Source organism: Aquarana catesbeiana, linkage group LG13 (assembly GCF_042186555.1).
Source record: "Aquarana catesbeiana isolate 2022-GZ linkage group LG13, ASM4218655v1, whole genome shotgun sequence".
NCBI lineage: Eukaryota > Metazoa > Chordata > Amphibia > Anura > Ranidae > Aquarana > Aquarana catesbeiana.
In genome coordinates this window covers 230,699,761-230,727,505 of record NC_133336.1, presented here as the reverse complement: position 1 = coordinate 230,727,505, position 27,745 = coordinate 230,699,761, and the positions used below count along the sequence as shown (strand labels likewise).

Here is a 27,745-nt window from a genome sequence, read left to right as displayed (position 1 = left end):
TGGAAGCCAAACCTTGCCAAAGTGACAACAATGGACTCTAAACAAGGTCTTTACTATCTTATGAACTAGCTAGACCTGCAATCCTGGGTACAAGGCCAGCAGTGTTCACTCTAAAATGTAATATGAGTTTTGTCTAGCATGTCTCATATCAGATAAGGCAGATCTGAGATCTGATTGGCCATAACAGATTATTCCTCTTTCTACCTTCTCACGACATTGGTTTTAGCTCTTGTGAAATGTCTTTAAAAAAAGTTCAGAAAGTGCGAAGACGGACAAAACTTCTGCTTCTCAGAAGGACAGTCACAACTTCAAGGTCCCGTCTACCATGTCTGCCTTTCTCGCCATCGTGCTCCTTTGTAAGTAGAAAGATCGTTTTTTTCATTCTGAGTATTTTATTATTATATTCTGAGTGTCAGCTGAGTGTCTTTCCTTTGAGATTGTGTGAAACACAAAAAAACAACTCATTACTATGAGCCTGTTGGAGGCTTTTCCTTTAAACACATTCATTATATTTGCATCTGTTGTGGACAAAGTATGATGACCCTTCTTCTTCTTCTTACTTTGTGTTCACCATCTAAAGGGGAATGTATGATCTATTTTGTTCCATGAGAAATACAATATGTTACAATTGTTTAGTATAATCCACTCTCAGTGATGGTAGATTGCACATTGTAGAAATGAGCTATTGGCGCCTGGGCAGATCATATTTGTGACTCGTGCTACTTTATAAGTATTGTTCGTAAGCTGTGTTTGTGGTCTTGTCACACAGGCTGCATGTTTCCCATTTATCTAGATAAGTCAGAACCGCAAATGTGATTTTCAGAAGAGCTTTGTTTTAATTGTCAATGTAAATGATGACGGAAGATGACTGTCAGCTCTAAGGAGAAAACTGTAGTAAGATTGGGGCAATTCTAGGGCATGATACCGGGGTATGTGTCCTCGGTCTACTACTGAGTGCTCCTTGTCATTGGAATATTGTTTTAAGTTATATTCACGTCCACAGTACATCTCAGAATCCCAGTATCTCCACCCCTGGACTTTTACAGCTTATGAAGGGTTGGGAGGACTGGTTGCTTGGTCAGTAAAGGGGGATCTGGTGGTTTCATAGTTCGGTTCTAGTAGTTATGTCACTGGAACTGCATAAGAGTGAAGGGAAAGGTGCTGGTTGAAATAAGCTTCATAAAGGAGGTGGTGGGTTGGCTGGTGGGTGGTGGCTATGTAAAGCACAATAGAAGTGTCTTGGTAAGGGGGTTATGATGGATTCATAGAATGTTCTGATGGGTAAATAAACATGTCCACTGTGTAAGGGGGCTTGTGGGGTGAATAAAAGGGCAACTGATGCTTACCCAATGGTGGAATGGCAACACAATGTCTAGTTGCCTAACATGACCTCTTCAAACCATAGCTTGTCATCTAAGAGAGAGAGGCAGTTCTGATCTTCTTCAGGTGACCTGAGAAAATTGGGATCCTAACATCTTTGTTATAAATTTTTCTTATAATTTCTAACTGAAAATGAAAGAAAGATAAATGATTGAAATGCATTACATATGTTTTAATGACATGTACTGTACAAAATATTTTCTAAAAAGTGCATTTTGGCTTTTCAGCTTTGAACGTGGGAAAATCTGGTGAGTACAAATCTGATACTGGACAATGTGTCATAAATACAATAATACTAATGACAAATAGTGAACAGGTTTTGGATCATTGATTATAATCTTGTTAATAACTTTGCAATAAAGCAGTATTTAAACCCCAAAGCAAACATTTATTATAATGCAGATTGCTAATTACATGCAATGGTTGTATTAGTTTAGCTTTTTAATCTATTTTCATCTGATAATCTGGTCACTAAGTCTGTTGTTTTTCAACAGAAAAGTTCTCTTGAAGTTACAGAGATGAGACAGACCATATAACACTGACACGGGAGCTTGCAATGATCAGCTTTTATTTATTTATGTAAAACCTTTATCCCAAAAAGAAAAAGATGTTTGCTAGAACTAAATATGAAGTATTAACTGGAGTTTGGCTCCAATCTGTCTTACTGTATATGAATCTGCTAGTACTTCTAACAACCCCACCCCCCCTCCCCCCAGACTGACAAGACTGTTGTCCAAATCTGCCCCCTGTGCTCTCCTTCATCCAGAGTGGGGGCGCTCTAATACAGGAGGCATGTTACTGACTGGATAACAAGGAGAAAAAAGAGGGAATAAAGCCTAAAAAGAAAACTAATGTAGCCACTAAATTGGTAAGCTGCAATATATGACAAGCAGCGCTTACTCCCGTAGGAGTAGCTGGAATTTTGCCCAGATTCTTCACCAGTGGGCTGATAAAGCACAATTCATGTGCAAAACATGTGAGCTGTGCCTTCCTTGCTTGTACATGTAGTGCTCCTCATGTTCTTCATAGTTTTATGTGAATAAAGGCATTTTGGATCTCAATTTGGTGTGCAGCCATCCGGACTTTCCTTTCATTATTGCTTCAGCTGCGACTGGGAGAGCACCCCGCAGTGAGGAGATCATGGTGTTGGAGCTGCCTCACGTGTGAGCAGCGTGAACCTCTTGTTTCATCTCCAGTGGATTGCCCCCACAGCCAGACACACAATCTCAGCCACACTTTTCCTCAATAACCAGTCTAAGGGTGTTGTTTTAGTTGTTTTTGTCTTTGGAGAACTGGAATAGGGTTGAGGGAATTGAGTGGGATACTCCAAAAACAGAAACTATGTACAAGTTGAGGACAGTGAACTCCTTTCTGTAAAGCTGAAGCAGAAGTCCTTGCATACAGCAAATTGTGGATAAGGCTTTGTAATAGAAGCAGTTAACAGCACACAAGCTTCTTCCTTAGAGCAACAAGAGCAGAGTCCCTTCTCAGAGAACTAGATAAGACTAAGATCTTCAGGAGCCAATGTTCCCTTTGTACAAACACACAGCTGACTCTCTAGCACAACAGGGCATGGCAGCAGCCAACAAGTCTCTAAGATCTCTCAGCAGTCTGTACTAAAAAATGTCCAGGGGCAGTTGGTTTCCTCCTTCCAAGCAACACTTTCCTCCGGTGATACCAGACTAGATCTTCAGCAGACAGCCCCTCAGTCAGCTCTCCTTCTGTATCCAGGCCCTCAGGTTGCCCAGCTAAGGCCTACAAAAAGCACGCACATGGCAGCATTGCCCTGGATGGCAGCAGCCCTTCAGGCAGGACTGATCATTTGTAGGAAAGTACCAAGAACTCAGTGTTCCAGAGAGTATATACAGACTCCCAGCAGCCTTCAGGGCCCTGCAACCTGGGATTGGCCAGGGCTGCATAAATATTCATGTTGTAATTTGCATACTTGCACACCTATGCTCCAGAGACTTCTCCAGCCCTCTGGAAAACAGAGGGAGTAAACAAACTAGCAGCAGCCGAGAACACTGAACCTAATGACCTAATTAATCACCTGCACTGGTTACAGTCAGCAAAACTACATTTACCTAACACAATAATGACAGCCACAAGGGTTACAAACTAAATTTACCTATCAAAACACACCCAGCTCCACTGAACACAGTGAGCCGACACTAAATCTATCTATTTATTCCTAGCACCTATAAAGGAGGGGACTATACTACATTTTTGGGTTTAACCACTTCAGCCCCGGAAGATTGCGCAAAAGTTATAGCGTCTACAAAATAGTGGATAGTTTTATAGCATTCTTATTATTATTTTTTTTTTATTAGTAATGGCGGCAATCTGTGATTTTTATCGTGACTGCGACATTATGGCGGACACATTGGACACTTTTGACACTATTTTGGGACCATTGTCATTTATACAGCGATCAGTGTTATAAAAATGCACTTATTACTGTATTAATTACACTGGCAGGGAAGGGGTTAACCACTAGGGAGCGATGAAGGAGTTAAGTGTGTCCTAGGGAGTGATTCTAACTGTGGGGGGGATGGGCTACCTAGGACATGACAGCGATCACTGCTCCCGATGACAGGGAGCAGTACATCTCTGTCTTGTCCCTAGGCAGAATGGGGAAATGCCGTGTTTACATAGGCATCTCCCCGTTCTACCTCTCCATGCCACAATCGCGGGCCACGGGTGAACATCGAGTTTCTGGAACCCACGGGCACGCTCACGCATGCGAGCCCGCTAGGCGGCAACTTTAAAGGGACGTACCTGTACGCCCATTTGCCTGCCTGTGCCATTCTGCCGACCTATATCTGTGTGCGGAGGTCGGCAAGCGGTTAATATCATTTTAATGCAATGGTTCACGACTATTCTAAACATTGTGGATTAGCCACAATTTGCACACAAGTAAAATGTAATGTTAATTTGAATGTATCATAGAAATGCTTCTTGGAAAGGCCCTTTGTGCTGAGATTTCAATTCAGGTCATACCTTAAATCCTTCTAAAATTACCAAAGTTTAAAGACAGTGGGAAACAGTTTTTTATGGTCACATTTGGCCCTTCAGAGATCTTCTAAACAAGCAACTGACAGGGTCCTCCAGCTCCCAGGGCAAGGGTCCAGAAATGCCCCCCCTACCCCACTGATAATACATCCTGTAGAATGGGTGTACCACCTTGCATCTATTCTTTGCCCCCTTGCTTCACTGTACCCGGGGCAGTTGCCCCTCCTGCCCACCCATTGTCCTGGCCCTGCTGTCACCCAAATGACATGCAAAAATGGAAACAGTTGTGGATATCCTTGTAAAGTACAAGGCCTTCTTAGACTAGCAGAAAAATTTTGGTGGCATGTCTGTCTCCAGTCAAAGTCTAGAGATTTGACAATAAAAAAATGAAGTATGAAGTTTGGGACTACAAGTATGAGATCAAAGCAGGCCTAGTACTGTTTGCTAAAAACCCATCATTGCTAAATCCACTGGGAAAAAAACTAAAACTTTTTGACTGAAATTAATCAAATTAAAGTAGGAATTTCCCAGGGTTGATTCTGGTTGTAAAAAAAAACAAAAAACAGCCAAACATAACAGAAGTACATTGTTACTCAGGCTGTGGAAGCTGTGGTTTTTCTGTATAATCACATGCAACTTTAGAGTATCCCCCAAAACCGTAACAAATTTACAATTCTTAAGTGGACTGACATTGAACTCATTATGTCCAGACCTGGCTGGTGTCCATGTAAAGTGGAACCACATCGTGGAGGGTGGGAATTGACCATAATGTGCAAGATGCTGCTTAGGCAGTATGATATACTATCAAGGCAGCCTCTCCATCGATACAATCAGGGGCGGCCCGTCCATTAGGGGTGGCCCAGGCGCCGCCCCCTCTCTCCTCGCCACCCCCTATATGCAGTGGATAGATTCATGCATAGCATGAATCTATCTGCGGCCGTCCCCTATTCATGTGTCCGTCCCCTTTCTGGTGAGCGGGTGCATGAATTACAGTGACCAGGGTTTTTTTTGAAGAACCTGTTCAGAGCCAGAGGTTCTAATAGGCTTCAAAATAGGATGGACACTAACACACTCCCCCACTCCAAGGTAAGGACAGTGGGTGGTGGTGGGGGAGTGTGTTAGTGCCACAGGGGTACTGCTTTCAGAAAATACTTCATGTTTTGGGGGTTTTAAGTAATCTTCAGGTTTAACCACTTCCCATCCCGCATATTGTAATATGACGGCCGCAAGGTGACTCTGCCATCCCGGGCGGCCGTCATATGACGTCCTCGGCTTCCCAGCGGTCTAGGGGGCGCGCGTGAGCTACGTCACTCAGCAATGTCCGCCAGGCACCCGCGATTGCTGGTCACAGAACAGGAAATTGGATCTGTGTGTGTAAACACACAGATCCACGTCCTGTCAGGGGAGAGGAGACAGATCGTGTGTTCCTTGTATATAGGCACACCGATCGGTCACCTCCCCCAGTCAGTCCCCTCCCCCCACAGTTAGAATCACTCCCTTAAATATGTTACATATTTAACCCCTTGATCACCCCCTAGTGTTAACTTCTTCCCTGCCAGTGACATTTATACAGTAATCAGTGCATATTCATAGCACTGATCATTGTATAATTGTCAATGGTCCCAAAATAGTGTCAAAAGTGTCCCATCTGTCCACCACAATATTAGAGCCCTGAAAAAAAATGCAGATCGCCGCCATTACTAGTAAAAAAAAAAATAATAATAAAAATGCCATAAATCAATAACCTATTTGTAAGCGCTATAACTTTTGCGCAAACCAATCAGTATAAGCTCATTGCGATTTTTTTTTACCAAAAATATGTAGAAAAATACATATCCGCCTAAACTAATGAAGAAATGTATTTATTTTTTTTTAAATTTGGCATATTTATTATAGCAAAAAGTTAAAAAGAAAGTGTGTTTTTTCAAAATTGTCGCTCTTTTTTTTTTTTTACCGCTGAGGTGATCAAATACCACCAAAAGAAATCTCTATATGTGGGGGGAATGATTATTTCATATGGGTACAGTATTGTATGACTGCGCAATTGTCATTCAAAATGTTACAATGCTGAAAGCTGAAAATTGGCCTGGGCAGGAAGGGGGTGAAAATGCCCGGTATTGAAGTGGTTAAAATGATTTTTTTTTTTAACCCCAAAATGGTTCTGTCAGGATATTAGTTTTCATTGTTGCAAACAGAGATTTACCAACATGTGAGGAAAATCTCTGTGTCCAGCACTACAATCATTTCCATTTCTATAGAAAATGTTTTTTTTTTCTCATACAAGATGTGTTCACCTCTCTGTGTTTTGCTGCACACTGTGCTCTCTATGTGTTCTGTGTGATCTCTTTTCTTCTATAGGAGGGGCCATCAAACCTGTGGTGACCTTCACACCCAACTGGGGGAATATATTATACTATGACAATGTGACTCTAACATGTGATGTGCCGTCTACTGTACCAGAGGAGCCCCGGTCCTATCACTGGTACAAAGATACGAGACCAATACCAGGAGATCAACAGAGACTTCATATCATTAGATCTTCAGTAGAGAAGGACAGAGGAGATTACCAGTGCCAGACCATCGGTGGTGATATCAGTGATCCCGTCTTCCTAGATGTTAAAGAAAGTGAGTCATCCATCTCATCTCCATCATTACAGATTGTTGGGTGTGAAAAGAACAACCTAAAGTATCATTTTATTACATTTCAGATCTTGTCATTCTGCAGAGACCTCCATCTGCCATATATGAAGGAGACCCCCTGACTCTGAGATGTCATCATACAAGAGATTTTAATGCAATAAACACAAATTTCTACAAGGATGATCAGGAGATAAAATCATCAGAATCTGACTCCACATTCCATATTCCTAATATAATGATGAGTCAGTCTGGACTGTACAAATGTACTAAACAAATACAACGCATTGATCGTTCAGATGTACAAGAGCACTCAGATGTATCCAATATCTCTGTGAAAGGTAAACTAAAATCCTATTTAAAACTGTATCCTTAGAAATATTGGTTGATCCAGAGAAAGATGAACTCCCACAAAAAATGCTCTTTAGAGTTGACTTTGTTGTAAAAAGTGTGCTTTCCTAACTTCCATAAACCATTTAAAGCCCATTTTTTCCCTAGTTGCATCGCCCCCCCCCCCCCCCCCCATCAAAAAAGCATCTCCGAGGTGGATACAAACACAGCAAAAAGTGTCTCAGCATGGAAGACATGATTATTTGGGCTCACAACTTAAAAGAAATCATATGGATTTTAAACATTTCCTAGAGGAACCTATCATAATACAGTAGCTTGTGAAGTGATGTGTGGTGTATATGTGTGCCAAGACTTCCATTCAGCTCTGGAGGCCGCCATTGTGTGAATATTGGATGTGGTGATAGTTCCAGGGCAGAGAAGACCTGTACAGCCTCCCATAGAGACACACCTGTCCCAGAACCAGAACCACCTCCAGCAGTGAGGCTGGGGACTCCTCCAGTACCGGATGGGAGGATCAGATAAGTACGGGTACAGCTGTACTAACATTACAAATATTGAAAGTTTCCTTATTAAAGTAAAACCAAACCCGTATTCCCTGTACATACGGTCGGATTTTCGGATGGAAAATGTGTGATAGGACTTTGTTGTCGGAAATTCCGACCGTGTGTAGGCTCCATCACACATTTTCCATCGGATTTTCCGACACATAAAGTTTGGGAGCAGGATATAAAATTTTCCGACAACAAAATCCGTTGTCGGAATTTCCGATCGTGTGTACACAAATCCGACGGACAAAGTGCCACGCATGCTCAGAATAAATAAAGAGATGAAAGCTATTGGCTACTGCCCCGTTTATAGTCCCGACGTACGTGTTTTACGTCACCGCGTTCAGAACGATCGGATTTTCCGAAAACTTTGTGTGACCGTGTGTATGCAAGACAAGTTTGAGCCAACATCCGTCGGAAAAAATCCTAGGATTTTGTTGTCGGAATGTCCGAACAAAGTCCAACCGTGTGTACAGGGCATTAGTGTTATTTTAGCACATTGAGCAAAAAAAAAAAAAAATCCCCATTAATCTGTTTGGTAAAATTCTTATCCTGGCATTGCAGATTACAATTTTCAATGTAGCTGGCTCCTGCTTCGCTGATCTTCTGGTCTTCACAGGAAATAATTAACAGTGGAAAAAGAACCAGATGGTCAACGTTGTGCTCGAAAACAATATGTATAAAAGAAAAATTGAAATAAATCAAATAAATAAAGCTGCCAGCACCAAAAAGCTCTATAAACAAACTCAAATCTGTGGAAAACATAAAGTGGGTGCAGCGCTAATAACACTGTAAGAAAAACACAAAAACTAAAAAATTGTGTCAAATATTCAGAAGTTGTGAAAAACCTAAGTGAGTAAAAAAGGAAAACTAAAGCAGAGTCCCGATGTAAAATATAGTATAATATTAAATAAATAGTGAGCCTAATTGGACAATGTATACTCTATAAATGGCAAATGACATGTACAAGTACCTAATATTGTAATAAATGATCCAAAAAGTATAAATGGTGAAGTCCACAAATATAATTCAAATAAATGAAAACAGATATATGTAAAACATCACATAAACTTGACAGTGAAATACCTCAATCAGAAAGTAATAAAAGGAATATATAAAATAAATTTAGGTTAACCAAAGTCCCAATTAAAATAGACAGTGATTCAAAAGACATCCATGTGGGTATGAAGATATATTGTAGTCATGAAGCTGTGAAGAAAAACCTCCAAACAGACTTGTACACCCGAAGTGAGTATGTATTCTCCTTACCCAAAAAAAACGACCACATCAGCGGTCTCACCAAGCACAGGGAATTTGGTCTCCCAAAAACCTAATAATGGATGTCCCCAACTCCTGGATCTTTATCACTCGAAGACATAAACAAAAATTGCGCCCATAGTGCAGTATTTAAAAGAATATTTTATTAAACTCAAGTAAATTGCACTTACGACATGGAGCTGATAAACATGCGGTGTGTCAATATATGATATGGCAGCGTCTCCTCGGGCTTCCTCTGCCTGCTACTTGCTACTGTGTACCATCAATCTCCGTAGAGACAAAACGTGATGACGTCAGTATCACAGGCCCACCCTACGCGTTTCATCACGATAGGACATCGTCGGGGGATTGGCTGCTGTGAATTTGTCACCACGTATGTCATTTAAATAGTAGTGCGGCGCCATTTTGACTAAGGGCCGCCGCGAATAGGATGATGGAGCGTATAAGCTAACGCCATATTAACTAATGGCAAGCCAGCTTTAAACTAAGCACAATGAAGAAGTGATAGCTACTATAGCCATCTAGTGGCGAGTTATGATATTACTAAACTTATAATTTCAAAACGGTCATAGCAAGAAACATGGGTTGGAAGGCGAGATAGATACAAAATAAAACAGCGAATAATTGATCAACTGTAAATACACATCTACAACATAGTAAAAAACTTATATATGTATACAATCTAAATGGCATACATATCATATATACATATATACATACATATCATAGCATATTGTATGCCATTTAAATGGTATACATATATAAGTTTTATACTATGTTGTAGATGTGTATTTACAGTAGATCAATTATTCGCTGTTTTATTTTGTATCTATCTCGGCTTCCAACTACTGTTTCTTGCTATGACCGTTTTGAAATTATACGTTTAGTAATATTATAACTTGCCTCTAGATGGCTATAGTAGCTATTGTTTTGAATTATAAGTGTAGTATTTCAACTTGCCACTAGATGGCTATAGTAGCTATCGCTTCCTCATTGTGCTTAGTTTAAAGCTGGCTTGCCATTAGTTAATATGGCGTTAGCTTATACGCTCCATCATCCTATTCGTGGCGGCCCTTTGTCAAAATAGCGCTGTGCTACTATTTAAATGACGTACCTGGTGACAAATTCACAGCAGCCAATCCCCCGATGACGTCCTATCCTGACGAAGTGCGTAGGGTGGGCCTGTGATACTGACATCATCACGTTTTTGTCTCTACGGAGATTGATGGTATAGCAGGCAGAGGTAGCCCGAGGAGACGCCGCCATATCATATATTGACACACTGCATGTTTATCAGCTCCATGGCGTAAGTGCAATTTAGATAGATATACTTTATTGTCATTGTATACATACAACAAAATTTTTTACTTGAGTTTAATAAAATATTCTTTTAAATACTGCACTATGGGCGCAATTTTTGTTTATGTCTTCGAGTGATAAAGATCCAGGAGTTGGGGACATCCATTATTAGGTTTTTGGGAGACTGAATTCCCTGTGCTTGGTGAGACCGCTGATGTGGTCATTTTTTTTGGGTAAGGAGACTACATACTCACTTCGGGTGTATAAGTCTGTTTGGAGGAAGGGTTTTTCTTCACAGCTTCATGACTACAATATATCTTCATACCCACATGGATGTCTTTTGAATCACTGTCTATTTTAATTGGGACTTTGGTTAACCTTCATTTATTTTATATATTCCTTTTACTACTTTCTGATTGAGGTATTTCACTGTCAAGTTTATGTGATGTTTTACATATATCTGTTTTCATTTATTTGAATTATATTTGTGGACTTCACCATTTATACTTTTTGGACCATTTATTACAATATTTGGTACTTGTACATGTCATTTGCCATTTATAGAGTATACATTGTCCAATTAGGGTCACTATTTATGTAATATTATACTATATTTTACATTGGGACCCTTAGGTTTTTCACCACTTCTGAATATTTGACAAAATTTTTAAATTTTTGTGTTTTTCTTACAGTGTTATTAGCGCTGCACACACTTTAAGAATTAACAGCAGACAGCACATTTTCTAGTCAGTCTATTTGCTTGGAGAAGGTGGAGGAGAGAGAAATAGGGTGGGGGGAGGAGTAGGATGAGGGAGGAGGAACGTGCCTTGCCATCCTAGGCTATGGAGCTGTGTCTTTCTCTAGTTCCTGAATGCAAGGGTGAATTGCGCGGTCATGCTACGTTGTACCCAAACAAATTATTTATCATTTTGTTCCCACAATCAGAGCTTTCTTTTAGTGGTTGATCACCTTTGCAATTTTTTTTTTGCTAAACAAATATAAAAAGACCGAAAATTTTGAAAAAAATAAATAAAATTCTTTGTTTCTGTTGTAAAATTTTATAAATAAGTAATTTTTCTCCTTCACTGATGGGCGCTGATGAGGCGGCACTGATGGGCACTGATGAGGTGGCACTGATGGGCACTGATGATGGGCCCTAAAAGGCAGCACTAATGGACACTAATAGGCGGCACTGATTTACAGCACTGATGGGCACTCATAGGTGGCACTGATGCGCACTGATAGGCAACACTGATGGGCACTGAAAGGCTGCACTGATGGGCACTTATGGGTGGCACTGATAGGCAGCACTGATGGGTACTGATAGGTGACACTGATGGGCACTGATAGGTGACACTGATGGGCACTGATAGGTGGCACTGATGGACACTGATAGGCATCACTGATGGCACTGGCAGGCATTGCTGATGGGCACTGATTGGCATCTGTCTGGGCACTAACTGTCAGCCCTGGTTCAGGGTGGCATACCTGGTGGCCATCCATTGTGGGCATCCCTGGTTGTCCAGTGTGGGCATCCGCGGGGGATGCGCTGATAATCAATCACTGCAGACCTCCCCTGTCAGGAGAGCAGCCGATTGGCTCTTCTCTACTCGCGTCTGTCAGATTCCTGTTTACACTGTGATCAGCAGTGATTGGACCCGGCTGATCACATAGTAAAGATCCTCCAGAGTAACCCGGAAGCACCGGCTGTTTTCCTAAAAGGCGTCATATGACATCCAGTCAGGATAATGGAACCACTGCCCGGCTGGAAGTGGCCAGAAGGACTGCCCTAAGTACATTTACTGCGGCACGGTGGCCCTTAAGCGCAAAATCACCTGTACGTGATTCCTGTACGTGATTCCCATGCACGGCTCTGGGGTGTGCCGACGGAGCCACGGTCCCACTGTGATTGGACACAGTAGGAACCAATCAGCGGGTCCGAGGGCCGCGGTGGCCACCGGTCACCCACGATCGCTTGCTGGAGAGACAGAAAGATGGTCTGCGTATGTAAACAAGGCAGATCGTCGTTCTGTCAGACAGGAAGAGAGAGATCTATGATTCCTGCTAATCAGGAACACAGATGTCTCTCTTCCTTGAGTACACCCATCCCCCACACAGTAAGAAAACACACCCGGAGAACACAGATCGTCCCTGATGTTAACCCCTTCCCTGCCAGTGTCATTTATACTGTGACAGTACATTTTTTTTAGCATTCATCACTGTATTGGTGTCACTGGTCCGCAAAAAGTGTCACTTAGTGTCAGATTTCTTCGTCGCAATGTTGCAGTCCCGCTAAAAATCGCTGGACGACGCCATTACTAGTAAAAATATTTAAAAATAAAAAGTCCCTAAATCTATCCCATAGTTTGTAGACAATAACTTGTGCGCAAACCAATAAATGTACGCTTATTGTAATTTTTTTTACCAAAATACAAATTGGCCTAATCTGATGAAGAAATTTGATTTTTTTTTTTTTATTAAGAAATTTAATAGCAAAAAGTAAAACATTTTTTTTTTTTCAAAATTGTCGCTCTTTTTTTGTTTATAGAGAAAAAAATTAAAACCGCAGAGGGGATAAATACCACCAAAAGGAAGATCTATTTGTAGGAAAAAAGGGCGCCAATTTTGTTTGGGTACAACGTCACACGGCCGCGCTATTGTCAGTTAAAGCAACGCAGTGCCACATTGCAAAAAATGGCCTGGTCATGAAGTGAGGAAAAACCTTTTGGAGCTGAAGTGGTTAAACAGAAATCCTGGGGCAACGGTCATGGCACCAACTAAAACTGGAACATAGGCAAGGATTAAAAGATGAAGAAGCTGCATACTCAGTAAGAGGTTAAATCCACTAGTGAAAGTGTTAAAAAATGTAAGGTGTAATATCACTTTAAAGCCAAGAAACAGGAAATCTAACTGAGAAATATTATGAGAAGTGACTGACTGGTTAAGTTGATAGTAGACTGATAAGCCCTAATGCAATCAAGTAGACCAGGGATATGCAATTAGGGGACCTCCAGCTGTTGCAAAACTACAAGTCCCATCATGCCTCTGCCTCTGGGTGTCATACTTGTGGCTGTCAGAGTCTTGCTATGCCTCATGGAACTTGTAGTTCTGCAACAGCTGGAGGTTCGCTAATTGCATATCCCTGAAGTAGACTTATTACCAGCCTCCCCTTGCAGCACTGGGGTTCTGAGCCTAGTTACCTCCCAGGACATTGCCCATTTGAAGTCTGTATGTTTGTGTTGGTTATCTCCAGTGTCTTGGTTGACCACTCACTATCTAAATATACAGGTAGAATAAATGACTTGTGACAAAACAGACATTACCGGGTTCTCTATTACCATCTATTACTGTTGTGGATACAATAGCCCAGGGGTTGGCAACCTATGGCCCACCGCTGCTAAATGTCCGGCCTGTCAGTGCACGTGGTGAATTCATGTGCACTGCACAGCCCTCCATGCTGACCCCTGGCTTAGCCAAACACGGATGGAAATTATTCTGTGTCCACTGCAAAGCATTGTGTGATTTGTCAACATTTAAAGAAAAATTGTTTTCCCAATAATTTCTATTTCTAACAATTTCCTCTTCCAGAGCTCTTCTCTCCTCCTGAAATAAAAGTTACCCCGTCCAGTGTAATAAAAGGAGATAAGATGATGGTGAGATGTGACACCAGACTGGATCCTCTCAGAGGCGGCACAGAGCTGCACTTTGCTTTCTACAGAGATGGACGGACTGTGCGGGGATACGATGTATCTGATACATACAGAGTGCGGTCATCTCAGCTGGAGGATTCTGGGAAATATACCTGTGAAGTGAGGATGAGGTCTGACACTGTGAGGAAGATGAGTGATGAGCTCTATATTCAGATACATGGTGAGGATGTAAACCTAAAAGAATGGCTTTGATCCAATCATACATTATCCTTACATAAACTTTTAATTTCTTTATTCCCTGACAGTCACTTGTTGAGGGAATAGGACTCATACTGACCAATCATTGTCATCCTTTCCTCTTCCAGAGATCTCTCCTCCAGAAATAAAAGTGATCCCGTCCAGGGTAATAGAAGGAGATGAGATGACGGTGAGATGTGACTACAGACTGGATCCGCTCAGAGGCGGCACAGAGCTGCACTTTGCCTTCTACAGAGATGGACGGACTGTGCGGGGATACAATGTATCTGATACATACAGAGTGCGGTCATCTCAGCTGGAGGATTCTGGGAAATATACCTGTGAAGTGAGGATGAGGTCTGACACTGTGAGGAAGATGAGTGATGGGCTCTATATTCAGATACATGGTGAGGATGTAAACCTAAAAGAATGGCTTTGATCCAATCATACATTATCCTTACATAAACTTTTAATTTCTTTATCCCCTGACAGTCACTTGTTGAGGGAATAGGACTCATACTGACCAATCATTGTCATCCTTTCCTCTTCCAGAGCTCTTCTCTCCTCCAGAAATAAAAGTGATCCCGTCCAGGCTAATAGAAGGAGATGAGATGACGGTGAGATGTGACACCAGACTGGATCCGCTCAGAGGCGGCACAGAGCTGCACTTTGCCTTCTACAGAGATGGACGGACTGTGCGGGGATACAATGTATCTGATACATACAGAGTGCGGTCATCTCAGCTGGAGGATTCTGGGAAATATACCTGTGAAGTGAGGACGAGGTCTGACACTGTGAGGAAGATGAGTGATGGGCTCTATATCCAGATACATGGTAAGGGTGTAAAAGTAAATCAAGTCAATGAGACCTCCAAACATTGGCAGAAAACACTTTCAGCTTTCCCAGGATTCAATGTGTGGTGTCACAAGATTAGGTGTACTGCCTTCTGGAGTCTAAGGGTGGATTAAATGTGTCATCAACAGTCATACCCGCACCTTATGTTTTTCATTTGAATAAGATGTGCGTTGAATCATGTGGTGTCTTGGTGTCATTTGGTTGACCTGTACACACAGCCTATAGTAGAGGAAATCTTCACATTCTGGTGTCAGAAGTTTTTGTTTGTGTTCAAATATGAGGCATAGCATTGCACAGGTTAAAGCATGACCTCTGTCTATAGTCTGAGAACTGACACTTCCTCTGAAGAAATGACATGTCCCACAATCCCTGGGTCCCTCGGACTAGTGCTCTGCAGGTGAAGGCCACACAGTAATTAGATCTGACACAGACACAAACAGACAGAGCAATTAACAGGGAGATCACCATGCAGTCTTTCATCACTTCATCATTATCACTCCCACATTTGTGATACAACACAGAGGAAATGGTGAGGCCTGGATTGAAGGCTGCGTGACCTGACACAAGAAGTTGCCTCTTTAATGGATAAGGACAAGCTAGTTGAATGAATACATGGACATAAGGGGATTGATCGGCACTACAAATTACAGTTACAACATGTGAGCCCATCATTACAAGATGAGGCAAACAAACAGCAGAGGGAATATTCTACATAGTTAAAACCACATAAAACATTTGAAAGCATAAAATACCTTTATTTGAACATACTGTATGCTTCAGGCTGACCCTGACTACAGTCCATTAAAGTCTATCTATCTTTGTGCTGTTTCCAGAGTGCAATGTACAACATCCAATTTGGAAAAGTATTTTGTTTGTTGGCTATACGGAGAGCAGCCAAGATCAAACTAAGCTTAGTTACCATTTAAAAATCCATAACTTTTACGTTTAAAGCAATAAACTTCAACTTTGTTAAGGTAAAAAATCCCTTTGGATCAATGATATGTACAATATATTACAGGGATATGCAATTAGTGGACCTCCAGCTGTTACAAAACTACAAGTCCCATCATGCCTCTGCCTCTGGGTGCCATGCTTGTGGCTGTCAGAGTCTTGCTATGCCTCATGGGACTTGTAGTTCTGCAACAGCTGGAGGTCCGCTAATTGCATATCCCTGATATATTACAAGGTGTCTGCAAACATTTTCTATTCTGCACACACAGACATAGACCACACCACTGGCCTTGGGGAAAATGAATGCTAAGTGAAAGTAAGAAATAGAAACTTTCTACTGAGATCACGTGATCCATCCCATAATAAGAAAAACTGCACTCCAAACATCTATCTCAATATGGGGGCACTGGGCAAATGCCCATTTTCACCTATTATAAAAACACCATATTCCTAACGTTTGTGAGCAATGAGCCATCACAGCTATATGGGTTTGTTGGACATCTCATTCCAAAGCGATGACCATTGATGTTGAGTTGGTCCCCCTTTGTAGCTAGAACATCCTCCATGTCTATATGGAGCTGGCTTTGTGCATAGGGGCACAGTCATGCTAGAACAGAGAAGAGCCATCTATAAGCTCATTCCACAAGGTTGAAAGTAATTAATTGTGGGGCGCATGTGCAAACTCTAACACGAGTGGTAATGCCGACATAGAGCTCCGCTCCAGGGGGAACCACACTGGGGGGACACAACGCAGCTTAGGCTCCCAGAACGGCACCCGCCGACATCCGCCACCTCGGAGTACCTGCCGCTCACGCCGCCATGGACTTCGGGGGCTCAAAAACAAAACTAAAGCCTGGAAACATCAGGGAAGCACTGGTCCGCTTGTCAGGCAAGATGGCACCGACCTCCTCCTCACAGCGCAGCACGCCAAGCTGAGCAAAGACCCAGCGCCACACTCAGTCACTGCAGGAGGAGAATAGTGCGTCTGACTCAGATGCAGGCACCTCAGACACACGGACAGGCATGTTCAAGCAGTTTGAACGAATGCTGCAGAGAGCCCTGAAGCAGACATCAGACCTAATATGCAGCACTGATGGGAATTGATAGGCAGCACTGATTGGCACTCATAGGTGACACTGATGGGCACTGAAAGGCTGCACTGATGGGCTCTTATGGGTGGCACTGATAGGCGGCACTGATGGGTACTGATAGGCAATACTGATGGGCACTGATAGGTGGCACTGATGGACACTGATGAGTGGCACTGATAGACACTGATAGGTATTGATGGGCACTGATTGACATCTGTCTGAGCACTAACTGTCATCCCTGGGGGTACAGGGTGGCACAGGGTGAGGAAAAGTAGCTACGCGGCTTTTCCTGTTTACACTGTGATCAGCCGTGATTGGACACGGCTGATCACATGGTAAAGAGCCTCCAGAATAACCCTGGAGCACCAGCTGTTTTCCTGAAAGAAGTCATATGACGTCCGTTCAGGATAACAGAACCACCACCCGGTCGGAAGTGGTTAAGGACAGCCCCAGGTACATTTACTGCAGCAGGGCCCTTAAGCGCAAAAACACGCACCTGTACGTGATTCTTGTGCACAGCTCTGGGGGTGCCGATGGAGCCACGGCCCCACTGTGATTGGACACAGTGGGTACCAATCAGCTGGTCCAGTGGCCACGATGTCTGCCGGTCACCCGCGATCGCTTGCTGGAGAGACAGAAAGATGGTCTGCATATGTAAACAAGGCAGATCGTCGTTTTGTCAGGCAGGAAGAGAGAGATCTATGATTCCTGCTAATCAGGAACACAGATGTCTCTGTTCCTCGAGTGCACCCATCCCCCACACAGTAAGAAAACACACCCAGAGAACACAGATCATCCCCGATGTTAACCCCTTCCCTGCCAGTGTCATTTTTATAGTGACAGTACTTTTTTTTTAGCACTGATCACTGTATTGGTGTCACTGGTCCCCAAAACGTGTCACTTAGTGTCAGATTTCTCCGTCGGAATGTTGCAGTCCTGCTAAAATTCGCTGAACGCTGCCATTACTAATAAAAATATTTAAAAAATAAAAAGTCCCTAAATCTATCCCATAGTTTGTAGACAATAACTTTTGCGCAAACCAATCAATATTCGCTTATTGAGATTTTTTTTACCAAAAATATGTAGCAGAATACAAATTGGCCTAAACTGATGAAGAATGTTTATTAGCAAAAAGTAAAAAAATGTTTGTTTTTTTTTCAAAATTGTTGGTCTTTTTTTGTTTATAACGAAAAAACTTAAAACTGCAGAGGGGATTAAATACCACGAAAGAAAGCTCTATTTCTGGGAAAAAAGGACATCAATTTTGTTTGGGTACAGTGTTGCACAACCGCGCAATTGTCAGTTAAAGCAATGCAGTGCCGTATCGCAAAAAATGGCCCAGTCATGAAGTGGGGTAAAACCTTCCGGAGCTGAAGTGGTTAAACAGAAATCCTGGGGCAACGGTCATGGCACCAGCTAAAACTGGAGCATAGGCAAGGATTAAAAGATGAAGAAGCTGCATACTCAGTAAGAGGTTAAATCTGCTAGTGAAAGTGTTAAAAAATGTAGTGTGTAATATCACTAAAGCCAAGAAACAGGAAATATAACTGAGAAATAATATGAGAAGTGACTGACTGGTTAAGTTGACAGTAGACTGATAAGCCCTAATGCAATCATGTAGATTAATTACCAGCCTTCCCTTGCAGCACTGGGGTTCTGAGCCTAGTTACCTCCCAGGACATTGCCCATTTGAAGTCTATATGTTTGTGTTGGTTTCCCCCAGTGTCTTGGTTGACCACTCACAATCTAAGTATACAGGTAGAATAAATGACTTGTAACAAAACTGACCTTACCAGGTTCTCTACAATAGCCCAGGGGTCGGCAACCTATGGCCCGCCGCTGCTAAATGTCCGGCCTGTCAGTGCACATGGTGAATTCACGTGCACCCGGTCTGCGGACATTTTAATCCCTTTGCGCTGACCATACGCAAATATGCTTCCTCGGTTTGAAGGGGTTGTAGCGAGGTGATGCCTGCTGCAGGCATCACCTCAGTACCGTTTTTTTAGAGCCAGCGGTTGGCTTTCTTGGGATAACAACCAATGTGGCTAAGAAGCCGCTCAGCTGTTATCCCAAACAGCATGAGGGGACATCTCCCCTCCCACCGTGTTCTGCGGTATGCCCAGGCTCTCCCGCCCCACCGGGAGGCCCGAGCGACCAGCCTGCACATCCACCGGCTGGCCGGAGACCCGAATGAAGCTGAAATCAGCTTCAACCGGGTCTCAGATCTAGTAATCCGGAAGCTATGTCATGACATCACTTGCGGTTTACAGAAGACTTAAAGGCGCCAAATTTTAAAAAATTACAGCATTCAAAACTGCCAAACTTGGTGTTTTGAATACTTTTATAGTGCAAAGGAGGGATTTGGAGTCTTATATACCCTTCATAAAGAGTACCTGTCACTGACTATTACTGTCACAAGGGATGTTTACATTCCTTCTGACAGCAATAAAAGTGATCAAAACATTTTTTGTGTGATGTGCGGGGGGCTGTGTAATATGCAGGGGGATGTGTAATTTAAAGGCGTACAGAGGTATAGGGGTTGTGTAATGTAAAGGGGTCCAGAGGTACCGGGGCTGTGTAATGTAAAGGGGTTCAGAGGTGCGGGGCTGTGTAATGTAAAGGGGTCCAGAGGTGCAGGGCTGTGTAATGTAAAGGGGTCCAGAGGTACAGGGCTGTGTAATGTAAAAGGGGTCCAGAGGTATGGGGTTGTGTAATGTAAATGGCTCCAGAGGTTCAGGGAGGTGTAATGTAAAAGGAACAAGAGGTGTGGGGCTGTGTAATGTAAAGGGGTACAGAGGTACGGGGCTGTGTAATGTAAAGGGGTCCAGAGGTGTGCGACAGTGTAATGTAAAGGGGTCCAGAAGTGCGGGGCTGTATAATGTAAAGGGGTCCAGAGGTGCAGGGGGCTCTGTAATGTAAAGGGGACCAGAGCTGTGGGGGCTGTGTAATGTAAAGGTATCCAGAGGTGCGGGGGCTGTGTAATCTTATCTTCATTTACTAGCAGGTGAATGCGGCCCTCCATGCTGACCCCTGGCTTAGCCAAACACAGATGGAAATTATATTGTGTCCACTGCAAAGCATCGTCTGATCTATTTGGAGAATAATTGTTTTCCCATTAATTTCTATTTCTAACAATTTACACTTGCAGAGCTCTTCTCTCCTCCTGAAATAAAAGTGACCCCGTCCAGGGTAATAGAAGGAGATAACATGACGGTGAGATGTGATACCAGACTGGATCCGCTCAGAGGCGGCACAGAGCTGCACTTTTCCTTCTACAGAGATGGACGGACTGTGCGGGGATACAATGTATCTGATACATACAGAGTGTGGTCAGCTCAGCTGGAGGATTCTGGGAAATATACCTGTGAAGTGAGGACGAGGTCTGACACTGTGAGGAAGATGAGTGATGGGCTCTATATCCAGATACATGGTAAGAGTGTAAAAGTAAATCAAGTCAATGAGACCTCCAAACATTGGCAGAAAACACTTTCAGCTTTCCCAGGATTCAGTGTTCGGTGTCACAAGATTAGGTGCACTGCCTTCTGGAGTCTAATGCCCTGTACACATAATAGGATTTTCTGACAACAAAATCCATGTTTTTTTTACGACGGATGTTGGCTCAAACTTGTCTTGCATGCACACGGTTACACAAATCTTGTCGGAAATTCTGAGCGTCAAGAACGCGGTGATGTACAACTCGTATGATGAGCCGAGAAAAATGAAGTTCAATAGCCAGTGTGGCTCTTATGCTTGATTCGGAGCATGTGTGGAACTTTGTGCATCGGAATTGTGTACACACGATCAGAATTTACGACAACAGATTTTGTTGTCGGAAAATTTGAGAACCAGCTCTCAAATTTTGTGTATCGGAAATTCCGATGGAAAATGTCCAATGGAGCCTACACACGGTCGGAATTTCTGACAACAAGCTCCTATAGAACATTTTCCATCGGAAAATCCTATCATGTGTATGGGACATAAGGGTGGATTAAATGTGTCATCAACATTCATACCCGCACCTTATGTTTTTCATCTGAATAAGATGTGAGTTGAATCATGTGATGTCTTTGGTTGACCTGTACACACAGCCTATAGTAGAGGAAATCTTCACATTCTGGTGTCAGAAGTTTTTGTTTGTGTTCAAACATGAGGCATAGCATTGCACAGGTTAAAGCATGACCTCTGTCTGTAGTCTGCGAACTGATGCTTCCTGTGAAGAAACTGTATGTCCCACAATCCCTGGGTCTCTCAGACTAGTGCTCTGCAGGTGAGGTCCACACAGTAATTAGATCTGACACAGACACAAACAGACAGAGCAATTAACTGGCAGCAAACCATGCAGTCTTTCATCACATTATCACTCCCATATTTTTGATACAACACAGAGGAAATGGTGCAGCCTGGATTGGAGGCTGTGTGACCTGACACAAGAAGTTGTCTCTTTACCGGATAAGGACAAGCTAGGTGAATAAATACATGGACATAAGGGGATTGATCGGCACTACAAATTACAGTTACAACATGTGAGCCCATCATTACAAGATGAGGCAAACAAACAGCAGAGGGAATATTCTACATAGTTAAAACCACATAAAACATTTGAAAGCATAAAATACCTTTATTTGAACATACTGTATGCTTTGGCTGACCCTGACTACAGTCCATTGAAGTCTATCTAGCTTTGTGCTGTTTCCAGAGTGCAATGTACAACATCCAATTCGGAAAAGTATTGTGTTTGTTGGCTGTGCTGAGAGCAGCCAAGATCAATCCAAGCTTAGTTACCATTTAGAAATTCATAACTTTTACTTTTAAAGCAATAAACTTCAACTTTGTTAAAGTGGATGTAAACCCAAATTTTTTTTTTTTTTTTTTGTATTTCATAATGTAGAGTATAAGATTTCCTATCATTTGAGCCCAGTCTTGCCACAAAGAGTTAATCCAGCTCTGAGCAATCCTCTTTTATTGTTCAGTGAGATAAATCTTGACAAACAGAGAAAAACTTTGTCAAATCCTCCCCCTTGCTGTGAGTGACAGGTGATTTACATATCTTGTGCACTAGCCTAAGACATGCTTTTTGTTTTAATTCCCACCCCCACTCCTTTCTTCAGCAGCTCTGCAAGGATTGGCTGTTCCACACCTCAGCATGATTTGGCATACTGAAGTCACGTGGTTACTTTCCTGTCTTTTCACTGGATGTTAGAGATCATAGCAGAAGTTCAGTGTAAGAAAAACACAGGAGAAATGCATATTGACAAGGGGAGTGTAGAGGTGGGCGGGGAGTTTACTGACATCACGACTCCACCCACCGAGCTCCAGACAACAGACCCACCCACAGAATATGCAGTTTTCGGCTCTCATAAAAGACAGAGGGGAGACATTGGACAGGTAAAGATACATGCAGGAGGCATCTATATCCTTATAGATAACCCCCCATGGCAGTAGTTTAGAAAGGATTACATCCACTTTAAGGTAAAAAATCCCTTTGGATCAATGATTTGTACAATATATTACCAGTGGCGTCACTAGGGTTGGTGTCACCCAGTGCGGTAAAACATGGTGTCACCCCCTCCACCAACTATAGTCGCCCCTCAGTACAGACCCCCCCTCCACTAAGTGCAGACCCCCTCACTAAGTATAAACCCCTCTCTCAGTACAGACCTCCCATCAGTATAGACCCCCTCAGGACAAACCACCCCCCTCTATTAGTACAGACCCCCCAGAACAAACCACCCCCCCTCCATTAGTACAGACCCCCATAACAAATCACCCCCCCTCTATTAGTACAGACCCCCCCAAACAAACCACCCCCCTCTATTAGTACAGACCCCCCCAGAACAAACCACCCCCTCTATTAGTACAGATCCCCCGACAAACCACCCCCCTGCATTAGTACAGACCCCCCAGGACAAACCACCCCCCTACATTAGTATAGACCACCCCCAGAACAAACCACCCTTCCTTACATTAGTATAGACCCCCCCAGGACGAAACCACCCCCCTACATTAGTATAGACCACCCCCAGAACAAACCACCCCTCCTTACATTAGTATAGACCACCCCCAGAACAAACCACCCCTCCTTACATTAGTATAGACCCCCCCAGGACGAAACCACCCCCCTACATTAGTATAGACCCCAGGACAAACCACCCCCCTACATTAGTATAGACCCCCAAGACAAACCACCCCCCTACATTACTATAGACCCCCCAGGACAAACCCCTCCCCCTACATTAGTATAGACCCCCCCAGGACAAACCACCCCCCTACATTAGTATAGACCCCCCCAGGACAAACCACCCCCCCTACATTAGTATAGACCCCCAGGACACACCACCCCCCTACATTAGTATAGAACCCCCCAGGACACACCACCCCCCCTACATTAGTATAGACCCCCAGGACAAACCACCCCCACCTACATTACTATAGACCCCCCAGGACAAACCACCCCCCCTACATTAGTATAGACCCCCCAGGACAAACCACCCCCCCTACATTAGTATAGACCCCCCAGGACAAACCACCCCCCCCCACATTGCTATAGACCCCCCAGGACAAACCCCTCCCCCTACATTAGTATAGACCCCCCCAGGACAAACCACCCCCCCTACATTAGTATAGACCCCCCCAGGACAAACCACTCCCCCTACATTACTATAGACCCCCCAGGACAAACCACCCCCCCTACATTAGTATAGACCCCCAGGACAAACCACCCCCACCTACATTACTATAGACCCCCCAGGACAAACCACCCCCCTACATTAGTGTAGACCCCCCAGGACAAACCACCCCCCCTACATTAGTATAGACCCCCCAGGACAAACCACCCCCCCTACATTACTATAGACCCCCCCAGGACAAACCACTCCCCCTACATTAGTATAGACCCCCCCAGGACAAACCACTCCCCCTACATTACTATAGACCCCCCAGGACAAACCACCCCCCCCACATTAGGTTAATTTAAAACACCCGGGTGGCAGCTGGAGAGGAGAGGACAGTATGCAGCCGCGCCGCCCGGATGAAGTGTGTCAGGCTTGGGAAGCATGCGTCAGGGAGGTCGGAGGAGGAGAACTGTCTGAAGTGGAACACGTTGGGCACGCCCCCCCCAGTGACATCAGTCACGTCTTTGCGCGGCTGGTCTCTCACACAGAGACAGCTGCTCCGATCTAATTTCACTCTCCTCCTCTGACAGGAGGAGGGAGGAGGGACGGGGGATGGGCTTCGACACTCGGCAGGTCGAGACGGCGATCAGCAGAGAGCCGCCTACGGACAAGGAAGAGGAGAAGGGAGGGGAGCACTCTGGCGCTTCAGCGCCCCCACCTCTGTGGCGCCTGGGTGTACTGCACCCCGTCCAGGATCATCCCTGCTCGGGATGGTGTCACCCCTCTAGTGGGTGACACCCGGTGCGGACCGCACCCCCCGCCCCCGTCTAGCAACGCCACTGTATACTACAAGGTGTTTGCAAGCATTTTCTATTCTGCACACACAGACATAGACCACACCACTGGACTTGGGTAAAATGAATGCTAAGTGAAAGTAAGAAATATAAACTTTCTACTGAGATCACGTGATCCATCCCATATATAAGAAAAACTGCACCCCAAACATCCATTTCAATATGGGGGCACTGGGCAAATGCCCATTTTCACCTATTATAAAAAACACCATATTCCTAAAAAAGCACCTCTAAATATTTATGTCCAAACGTTTGTGAGCAATGAGCCATCACAGCTATATGGGTTTGTTGGACATCTCATTCCAAAGCCATGACCAGCACCAGAACATGCGAACAGGCAAAAAATTCGGACGAACACACAAACACCGTTAAAGTCTATGGGACATGAACATGAAAAATCAAAAGTGCTCATTTTAAAGGCTTATATGCAAGTTATTGTCATAAAAAGTGTTTGGGGACCTGGGTCCTGCCCCAGGGGACATGTATCAATGCAAAAAAAGGTTTAAAAACTGCAGTTTTTTCGGGAGCAGTGATTTTAATAATGCTTAAAGTGAAACAATAAAAATGAAATATTCCTTTAAACATCATGCCTTGGGGGTGTCTATAGTATGCCTGTAAAGTGGTGCAGTTTTTCTGTGTTTAGAACAGTACCACAGCAAAATGATTTCTAAAGGAAAAAAGTCATTTAAAACTGATCGCGGCTGTAATGAATTGTCGGGTCTCGGCAATATGGATTAAACTCATTGAAAAAAACAGCATGGGTCCCCCCCCAGTCCATTACCAGGCCGTTTGGGTCTTGTATGAATATTAAGGGAAACTCTGAACCAAAAATGTAAAAAAAAATTGTGTGGAGGTCCCCCCAAAATCCACACCAGGCCCTTCAGGTCTGGTATGGATTTTAAGGGGAACCCTGTGGCAAACTTTTTAAAAAAATGGCGTAGGAGTCCCCCCAAAAGCCGTACTAGACCCTTATCTGAGAACGCAACCTGGCAGGCTGCAGGAAAAGAGGGGGGATGGGATGGGAGAGCGGCCCCCCTCCTCCTAAACCGTACCAGGCCACATGCCCTCAACATGGGGAGTATGCTTTGGGGTCCCCAAAGCACCTTGTCCCCATGTTGATGGGGACAAGGGCCTCATCCCCACAACCCTTGCCCGGTGGTTGTGGGGGTCTGCGGGCGGTGGGGTTTATCGGAATCTGGAAGCCTCCTTTAACAAGGGGACCCCCAGATCACGGCCTCCCCCCTATGTGAATTGGTAGTGGGTACATTGTACACTTACCATTTCACAAAAAGTGTCAAAAATAGCAAAAAAGACAGGAGACACTTTGGGACAAGTCCTTCATTAATAAATAAAAAACCAAAAATGTTCCGCAATGTAAATCCATCTCACGCCACCCGATGAGCCGAAAAAAGTAAATGAAAAAAAGCTGCAACAGCTCCTCCTCCATGGGAGGCTTCCGCCGAGTGACGCTTCTTCTCGATGATGGCTGTCATATAGCTGAGGGTGAGGCCCCTTGGTGATGTAAGCGGGAGACCTCCACCTTCCTCTAACATCACGTGGTGTCGGGGGGGTGGGGTCACCTGTTTACGTCACCGGAAATAAATGCTACATGAATCATCTGCCCTTACTCAAGGTGGCCATGGCCAAAAAAGCTGGGGGGGGTTCAAAGTGAATTCTCAGCAAAATAAGCATGGAGACATGGATGGATGGGGGAGCTTGCTTTGAATATGAAAAATTAATTAAATTGCGTTTTTAATTTGTGGTGCTCAGATTCAGTATAGTTCCACATTGTTCAATGAAACATGTGAAATTAAAGAACCCCGGTTACCAACTCAAAAAATTGCAGGTATAGTGCAGACAAATCAATTATTTGAAATGTGCCGTCGTAACATTTCTCTTTTCTCTAAATTATGTTTTATTCACTTCCAACATGCCTTTGAATTTGCTAAGAAATGTGACTACTCCAGGAGTGTCAATTCCCTAACACAGCCCCCTCCTCACCGCACATTATTGCCCTCTCTTCTAGGAGTATCAGTTACTGTCAATTCTGGCCCCTCCAATCCTCAGCTCTCTAAATAAAAACTTTTATTTAGTAGCTTGGGGAGGAGCGAAAGGTAATACTATAGAGTGTTTATTAATATTATTGGTATATTTCCCCCAAAAGGGTGATTGATTATATTCTTATTGGTACATCTACCCCAAAGGATTGCCTGTAGGGTGTAAACTGAGTTTACAATTCTTATCAGTAAATCTACTTCAAAGGAAAGCCCATATGGTATCACCTGAGTGTACTATTCAGTGAGATGTAAATGGAAGCCATACCTTGCCAAAGTGACAACACTGGACTCCAATCAATTGTCCTTATTATTGTGTCATCCAGAATTAAGATCTGGCTATCACAGAATATTCCACTTTCTTCTTTCTCATGACATTGGTTTTAACTCTGGTGAAATGTCTATAAATAAAACTCAGGAAGTGAGAAGACAGTAATGACTTCTGATTCTCATAAATAAGCTCACAACTTCCAGGTCCCGGCTACCATGTCTGTCTTCCTCGTCATCATGTTCCTGTGTAAGTAGAATGGTTTTTGTTGTTTATATTATCTGAGTATCAGTTGAGTGTCTTTCCTTTGAGATTGTGTGAAACACACAAAACAACTCATTACTGTGAACCTTCTACTTCTTCCTCTTCCTCCTCCTCCCTTATTCTTCTTCCTCGTCTTCTTATTCTTCTTTTATCCTCTTCCTCCTCCTCTTCTTCTTCTTCCTTTTCTACATCCTCCTCTTTTTCCTCCTCTCCCTCCTCCACTTCTTCTTCCTCCTCTTCTTCTTCTTCTTCCTCTTCCTCTTACTCCTCTTCTTCCTCCTCTTTCCCCTCCTTCTCTTACTCTTCCTCCTCCTCCTCTTACTCTTCCTCCTCCTTCTTATCCTCCTCTTACTCCTCATCCTCATTCTACTTCTGCCCCTAGTTATTTTTTGATACTTTCTATGTCAC

The 27,745-nt window shown here is 43.5% G+C and overlaps 2 protein-coding genes across 2 annotated transcripts in view; both read left to right on the top strand.

The window, feature by feature from the left end:
* Positions 1-325: 325 nt before the first annotated feature.
* LOC141116702 (low affinity immunoglobulin gamma Fc region receptor II-b-like) lies at positions 326-8,555 on the top strand. The gene is made up of 5 exons (XM_073609093.1): positions 326-356; positions 1,608-1,628; positions 6,751-7,017; positions 7,101-7,363; positions 8,430-8,555. Exons 1-5 carry the CDS (start codon positions 326-328, stop codon positions 8,553-8,555), a joined length of 708 nt encoding a protein of 235 aa, XP_073465194.1.
* A 554-nt stretch (positions 8,556-9,109) lies between these two features.
* Positions 9,110-27,745, top strand: part of LOC141116701 (high affinity immunoglobulin gamma Fc receptor I-like) — a 61,744-nt gene continuing 43,108 nt past the window's right edge. The window contains exons 1-4 of the mRNA XM_073609092.1: positions 9,110-9,173; positions 14,091-14,372; positions 14,942-15,223; positions 20,435-20,716. Coding sequence (XP_073465193.1) covers positions 9,110-9,173; positions 14,091-14,372; positions 14,942-15,223; positions 20,435-20,716 — 910 coding nt within the window. The remainder of the gene's footprint in view (positions 9,174-14,090; positions 14,373-14,941; positions 15,224-20,434; positions 20,717-27,745) is intronic.

Bases quoted from the DNA above. Each gene is read 5' to 3' on its own strand.
- LOC141116702 (XM_073609093.1), top strand. From the start codon at position 326: ATGTCTGCCTTTCTCGCCATCGTGCTCCTTT. The intron at 1,629-6,750 runs GTGAGTACAAAT...TTTCTTCTATAG, and splicing joins TTTGAACGTGGGAAAATCTG to GAGGGGCCATCAAACCTGTG. The intron at 7,364-8,429 runs GTGAAAGGTAAA...TAGCACATTGAG, and splicing joins CAGATGTATCCAATATCTCT to CAAAAAAAAAAAAAAATCCC.